This window comes from Bufo gargarizans, chromosome 7 (assembly GCF_014858855.1).
Source record: "Bufo gargarizans isolate SCDJY-AF-19 chromosome 7, ASM1485885v1, whole genome shotgun sequence".
NCBI classification, from domain to species: Eukaryota; Metazoa; Chordata; class Amphibia; order Anura; family Bufonidae; genus Bufo; species Bufo gargarizans.
Window position 1 is genome coordinate 24,102,446 of NC_058086.1, and position 7,824 is coordinate 24,110,269.

Sequence of the window (7,824 nt, forward strand, 5' to 3'; positions counted from 1 at the left end):
GGGGACACATCCAGGGTGGGGGTATAGTGGTCCATGGTATATCACACTCCTCTCAGTCTATGGCAGGCAGTAATATATTGTGCTGCTATGGGCGCTGTGTTCTCCTCTTTCCCCAGCAGTATGGATAGTTTCTTTGCCTCTTCCATGGAGGTGAAGTCTGGGCAGAGATCAGACAGTCTCCTGGTGTGAGTGTAGCTCACTGCTGAGTATTTGGGGCCCAGAAGCAGGAAGTGGGCCTCATCCTTCACGGCCTCCTGGTAGCACTGATGGCACAGTCTGCTCTCCCTCCATTTGCATTTCTATCAGTGCTGGATTCGATGAGCAGGCTGTGGGCACTAAGTTTGCAGCGAATAAGGGATCTGTCAGTCTCTGTGGTTGGGTAGTTTCTCCAGATATGGGGCAGCGTGTATTCCCTGTGTATGCTGTTGTATATTTCAGCTTCTAGTGGGGCTCTTATGTGTCGTTCCTCCCTACACTGATATGTTCTCCACTTTTTCAGGCTGTACTGGTTGGTGGCTTGGTCAGGATGGGTTTGGGTGACTTGTTCAGGGATGCTTCCTTTTCCTGGGGCTTCTTGGTGCGGCAAGGCTATGTGATGGTAAGAGCTTGGACTGCTGTGATGTAGATGGGCTCTGAATGATAGTGCCCTCTTCTGGACAAGGTACAATGTGCTCTGTTTGAGGTGCTCCAGTGGACCTGGAGAAGGTGTTTGCAGAATTCCAAGTGGAATATTCCTGGTGGCCCAGAATCCCACATTGACCAGTCAGGATATGTATCCGGACCCCAGACTTCGCTGCCATACAGGATGAATGGGACGATGATGCTATCAAATATTTTAAGCCAGATGTTTACTGGTCGTTTGAGATGGTGCAGACGCCTTCTAATGGCATTGAAGGTTTTGCACGCCTTGTCTAGTGTTTCTTTAGGTTTCTTAAAGCTCCCTGACGGGCTAATTTCTTGCCCCAGGTAGGTGTACCTGTAGGTTTCTGAAAGTGGACAGTTAGTTAGCAGGAAGTGAGGATGCCCGGCTGGTTTCTCTTCTGGAACACCATGATGTTGGTTTTCTTTAGATTGATAGACAAATCACATGTGGTGGTGCTGCATTTCTACAGGATTTGCAGTTTTAAGACCTTTCTTAGTTGAAGACAGTAGCAGGAGGTCATCTGTATACAGCAGAAATTTCACCTCGGTGTCATGAAAGGTGAAACCTGGTACCGAGGAGGACTCCAAAGCCGCTGCCAGCTCATTGATGAAGATGTTAAAGAGGTATGGACTGAGGCTACAGCCCTGTCTGACTCATCGGCTCTGCTGAAAATAAGCTCCGATTTACCGCCACGCTGCATCTGTTCTCAGTTTAGGAGCTTCTAATGACATCATACTGTATGTTTTTTCTCCTATCCCACTTTCCAGATGTTTCAGGAATAGGCCCGGGTGCCACACTGAGTCATAGGCCTTCTTAAAGTCCACAAAACAAGGCATAGATCTTTCCATGCTTTGTATTGTGGATGTGGCTCTTGATTAGGCTGTGCAGGGTGTAGATGTGCTCTGCGATGCAGTGGTCTGGACTTGGCTCTTGATCAGGCTGTGCAGGGAGTAGATGTGGTTGATGGTGTGTTGGTCTGGTCATGACTCTTTAGGAGGCTGTGCAGTGTGTAGATGTGCTCTGTGATGTGGTGGTCGGGACCTGGCTCTTCATGAGGCTGTGCAGGGAGTAGATGTGGTCGATGGTGCGTTGGTCTGGTCATGACTCTTTAGGAGGCTGTGCTCTTGAGGAGGCTGTGCAGTGTGTAGATGTGCTCTGTGATGTGGTGGTCGGGACCTGGCTCTTCATGAGGCTGTGCAGGGAGTAGATGTGGTCGATGGTGTGTTGGTCTGGTCATGACTTGATGAGGCTATGCTTTTGAGGAGGCTGTGCAGTGTGTAGATGTGCTCTGTGGTGTGGTGGTCGGGACCTGGCTCTTCATAAGGTTGTGCAGGGTGTAGATGTGCTCTGCGATGCAGTGGTCTGGACGTAGCTCTTAAGGTTGTGCAGGGTGTAGATGTGCTCCATGATGTGGTGGTCTGGATGTGGCTCTTGATGAGGCTGTGCAGGGAGTAGATGTGGTCGATGGTGCGTTGGTCTGGTCATGACTCTTTAGGAGGCTGTGCACGGTGTAGATGTGGTCCATGGTGTGGTGGTTTGGCTTTTGCTGAGGACATTGTGCTGGGTAAGGATTTTGAGGATCCCTGGATAGTTGGCTGGGTTGTACCTGTCTCCGCTCTTGTCTGTCGATCTTAGCTATCTATCTGTCTGTCTAATCTATCTATTCTCTCTATCTTGTCTCTCTCTATCTCATCTCTCTCCTCCTATCTCTCTCTCAAATCAAAAAAGCATTATTGGCAGGTCTAAAATTATACATTATTATTGCCAAAGCATGTGAGAAATGGGGACACACCCGGGGTCAGTGTATAGGAGTCCGTGGCATATTATGACGGGGGGGAGGGGTGCGGACACACCCCGGGTCAGGGTATCGGAGTCCATGGCATATCACGCTCCTCTCTGTCTGTGAGAGGCACTGATATATTGTGCTTCTAGGTCCACAGTGTTCTCTTCCTCTCCCAGCAGGATGGGCAGCTTCTCTTCCTCCTCCATGGAGCTGAAGTCTGGGCAGAGATCAGAGAGTCTCCTAAAGTGGAGACTCTCACTGCTGAGTATTTGGGACAGTATATCAGGAAGTGGGCCTCATCCTCCACCGCCTACAGGTGGATCTATCAATCAATCAAAAAAGCTTTATTGGCAGGTCTAAATTATACATTAGTATTGCCAAAGCATGTGGGTAATAGGGGGTTGAGAAATGGGGACACACCCAGGGTCGGTGTATAGGAGTCCGTGGAGTATCGTCTCTCTCTTTCATCTATCTTGTCTCTCCCTATCTCTCTAATCCCTCTCTATAATCTCTTTCTGTAATCTCTCTCCATTCTTTCCATCCAAGGACCGTTTATAGCAGGCATCTTATTTAACAGCGTGTATCTTAGGATCGCTATGTGACTTGTATATTGGAAAATAGCAGTAATATATCAGAAGCGCATCTCAAGTGACTGCAGAATACGACCGTTTTCTGACTATGATATTTTCTTGAGTCGCACGATGTAATGTAACGGTGGGAATCTCCCCCAGCAATATTCGGGGGTCTCGTCTGTACATTCAGACCCTTCTGTCTTCCTTAACGATGAGACGCTCTTGTAATCTTCAGATTTTAGATGTCAACGCCATTGTTTTCTGACGCCATTAGCGATTACTTCTTCCCAAACTAAAAGTAGTTTTGGACTACATTGGGCGGGGAGAATAAAACTGTAAGCTCTAATTCTCTTCCTTGTCAAGCAGGCAGACCTTGTCGGTGAAGATGGCCTTTACTAACGCATACGTCACTTACGCCTTTCAGGATGCACAGGGTCACCTATGAGAGGGCCATATAGCATTGAAACCCTAGCACTGAAACTGAAGTTGAGTAGCCTGTATGCTTCTCTCTGAACTATGCACTGTGCAATTCCTCAATTATTCTTCCTGGAAATGAATGAAACAAATTGATTACTGATTCATTCGGATGCACATAACTGGCTATTGAGCAGCGTTAAAGTTTGTAGGGCTACCCACCGTCGATAAGGGTAGCGGTAATACCCAGCAGTCAATGTATATGTTTTCAGGAGGAATAACAGAGCAACAGCACATCATTCAAAGAAAAGAATAGTTTTACAGGGATTTGCAACTTTAATCCGCTTTATAGTTTTATAGGGCTTTTGCTGCCGTTAATCAGTGATACCCCACAGAAGGGCTGGGCTGTGACAACCTCTTGCTCGCCTTCACTTTTATGAACAAGGCAGCATTTGGCGTCAGTAGGAATACAATCAGGTTTACAATAGAAAACTCTGACATGTTACATATATACGTTTGAAGGAGAAATGTACAATGTAAACTGATACTGGTGTGTCCATCAGCACACTGCTGACATCCTAAAGAAGAAACCTGTAGAATTTTGATTTCAGCTCTGAGTGAAGAACACGTAACTTCAGCAAACTTTAAAGGTTGTGTCCACCTCTGCAATCAATTTTTTAAATTTTTTATTGTACCAATAAATCTAAAATAAGGCATTGCAAAAATCGTGTTAATTGAAAATGTCCTACTGTTTTGTATCTACATCTCCAGGGCAGATTTATGCATCTCCATGGTAACCGACAACCAACATACTTTTTAGTGTAGTGTAATCCTGCAGCTAGCACTTTATTCCATTTGTCCCCTGCTTTGTGCTAACATACATTTGTTAGGTTAGCCAGAAGTTGAGAACAGATAGAAGGGAGTAAAACTGCAGCATCTGACTACACATGGTTTGTTTGTAGTCTGTTACCATGGAGATGCATAGTTTGCACAGGAACTGTAGAATCAAAACCGTAGAAAGACCTGTTGCAAAATTGCTTCATTATTCATTTTGTTGGTGCCTTTAGGAGATACAAAGAATTGTTTGCAAAGGAGGATCCTTTTTTATTTTTTATTTTTATTTTTGCTTTTTTTTTGTTCTTTTGGTGACCAAAATATTTAGTGTATGTTCCTCTCTTTCAGGCATACAACACAGACAGAGAGGGCACGACGGCTAGAAGCTGTACAGTCAATCTTTCTGTCAGCCTACAATACCACAATAGGCCTAAGAACCGTGCCGCCAAGCCCATCGGGGGCAATCAGTGGTCTTCTCGAACAGTTCGCCCGAGGCGTGGGCCTTCGAGGAGCCAGTGCTATAGTGTGATGAACTTTCCAGAAACCTGGGAATCCAGAAGCCATGATGACCTCGTTTGTGCTCTACACTGAGCCGTAGAGAAGACCTGTAAGACAATCTCCAGGACTTGTTCGGTCTTCTTCTTTTAAATGTTGAGATGCTAATCAAAGGGAACGGATCTTCCAATCATAGAAATCTGATCAATCAGCGGCCAAGACGGTTTCAAGGGCTGATGAATTGTAAAGTAGCTTTTTATATCTACATTCACCTGTGTCCATTGTCACATAATCCTGAAGATAAGACTGTAGCTTTTTATTTATAGGAAATGGATATATTTAATCACACGACTATGATGAGGCTGAATTGAAGACATAACGTGGCTCAGAAGTGCAAGTCCCAGCATGCCGTGCTAGCTGGACTCCTACTGTGCCCCTTTTCCTTAATCTATGCACCTTGCAGTTAATTACAATCTTCTCTTCTCTTTGTGATACCTAGCTCCAGATCCTCAACTCCTCTTAAGCAGCTATAGAGAAAATTCTGGCTACCTGCAGCCACCACTAGAGGGAGCTCACTGAAAAGATTACTATCCAAGTAAGGTCCTGCTAGTGGTGACTGTAGGCAACTCAGAATTTAAAGGGGTCATCCAGCTTTTTACAAGTGAAGGCCCATGTTCAGGCTAGGCCGTCAGTATCTGATCGGCAGGGGTCTGACACACTCCACCCCTGATCATCAGCTGTTTCAGAATATCTGGTAATACACAGCTCCATCCACTACGCAGTTAGTTCCAGAGCTACACTCAAACAGCTGAACATAGGGCTGTTGGGGCATGCTGGGAGTTGTAGTTTTGCAATAATGAAATTATTATATGTTGTCATCCAGAAAACTGTATGTGGCCAGACTGTGAACACCTTGAAGTGGTGGAGGGTGTTTAAAGGAACCCTCAGTAAGACTGATGCTCTGTGCCATACCTAGTGCAAGGTCTGAGGGGGCGGAGCATGACACAGAGATGCTCTCTGATGTTCCTTGAATCCCTTTGTCATGCTCTGCCTTTCATGCCTGGTGCATTCCTTACAGTTTTGTCCGGAGCTCCACTAGGGATCCTGGGATTTGTAGTTCAGCAGCCACAGTACAACCTCCAGCCCTTTTCTTTTGCTGCACACTATGATTGTTTTACGTCCTCCTTGTATTCCTGTGATTGATGAACAAAGTCAGGATTTATTTTTTCTATTTTACCACGTTGCTTATTTGCCTCTTGTTTTTATTGGTTTCTATTTAATTCTGCAATCAGTTCAATTAAAAAAGTATATTGTTCATTTTATTTAATTTTTTTATACAGAACCCTATTCAGATTTGAAATCCTGGATGAAAACAAGCAATTCGTCAGACAGGGCTCTAATGGCTGAAAGGGGGTGTACAGAGTTAGATAAATATGGCGGCTGACTTTCTTGTACATGGGCTGTGTCTGGTATTGCAGCTCAGCCCCATTCACTTCATATACTGCAGTACCAGGAACGGCCTATAGAGAAGGGTGGCACTGTTTCAGCAAGATGGCAGCCCTGTTTTTCCAATATCAAACAGCCCTCTTAATGAACCTCGAGATTAGGATCGTTGGACCTCTAGACTTTGTATGCTAATGAGGTCATGCGGTCTGAGATGTGGCCCCTCTGCTAATCCCCTTAGCAACTGAGCAGTGCTAGGAGGGTTCAGATACGTGTAGGTGAAAGTCCACATTTTAACACTATACAGTGCCTTGCAAAAGTATTCACCCCCATTAACTTTTTTTGTGTTTTCTTACATTACAGCCTTACGTTCAATGTTTTGTTAATCTGAATTCTATGTGATGGATCAGAACACAATGGTCTAAGTCGGTGAAGTGAAATGAGAAAGATCTATAAATGAATCTATTGTTTAGAAATAGAAAACAGAAAATTATCCTGTGCGTATGTATTCACCCCCATTGTTAGGAAGCCCATAAAAAGCTGCGATGCAGCCAATTACCTTCAGAAGTCACATGATTAGTGAAATGATGTCACCTGTGTGCAATGTAAGTGTCACACGATCTGTCATTACATATATACACCTTTTTTGAAAGGCCCCAGAGGCTGCAACACCTAAGCAAGAGGCATCACTAACCAAACACTGCCATGAAGACCAAGGAACTCTCCAAACAAGTAAGGGACAATGTCGTTGAGAAGTACAAGTCAGGGTTAGGTTATAAAAAAATATCCAAATCTTTGATGATCCCCAGGAGCACCATCAAATCTATCATAACCAAATGGAAAGAACATGGCACAACAGCAAACCTGCCAAGAGACGGCCGCCCACCAAAACAACGGACTGGGCAAGGAGGGCATTAATCAGAGAGGCAGCACAGAGACCTAAGGTAACCCTGGAGGAGCTGCAGAGTTCCACAGCAGAGACTGGAGGATCTGTACATAGGACGACAATAAGCCGTACGCTCCATAGAGTTGGGCTTTATGGCAGAGTGGCCAGAAGAAAGCCATTACTATCATCTAAAAACAAAAAGGCGCGTTGTGAGTTTGTGAAAAGACATGTGGGAGACTCCCAAAATGTATGGAGGAAGGGGCTCTGGTCTGAGGAGACTAAAATTGAACTTTTTGGCCATCAAAGAAAACGCTATGTCTGGCGCAAACCCAACACATCACATCACCAAAGAACACCATCCCCACAGTGAGACCTGGTGGTGGCAGCATCATACTGGGGTGGACTGGGAAACTGGTCAGAGTGGAGGGAGAGATGGATTGTGCTAAATACAGGGATATTCTTCAGCAGAACCTGTCCCACTCTGTGCGTGATCTGAGGCTGGGACGGAGGGTCACCTTCCAGCAGGACAATGACCCCAAACACACGGCTAAAGCAACACTTGAGAGGTTTAAGGGGAAACATGTAAATGTGTTGGAATGGCCGAGTCACAGCCCAGATCTCAATCCAATAGAAGATCTGTGGTCAGACGTAAAGATGGCTGTTCACAAGCGCAAACATCCAACCTGAAGGAGCTGGAGCAGTTCTGCAAGGAGGAATGGGCAAAAATCCCAGTGGTCAGATGTGGCGACTGCTC

The 7,824-nt window shown here is 45.4% G+C and overlaps 1 protein-coding gene across 7 annotated transcripts in view; it reads left to right on the forward strand.

Annotated features, from left to right (window-relative positions):
- MTMR14 (myotubularin related protein 14) overlaps nucleotides 1-6,551 on the forward strand; it is a 53,506-nt gene extending 46,955 nt beyond the window's left edge. For 4 of the 7 annotated variants that reach the window (XM_044300511.1, XM_044300513.1, XM_044300512.1 and 1 more), the window contains one exon: nucleotides 4,595-6,548. In XM_044300511.1, the coding sequence (XP_044156446.1) occupies nucleotides 4,595-4,775 (181 nt within the window). In that variant the 3' untranslated portion in view covers nucleotides 4,776-6,548. Of the gene's footprint in view, nucleotides 1-4,594 lie in introns of all 7 variants that reach the window. The other 3 variants (XR_006390820.1, XR_006390821.1, XM_044300515.1) reach the window with 2 other exon arrangements.
- The last annotated feature ends 1,273 nt before the right edge of the window (nucleotides 6,552-7,824 follow it).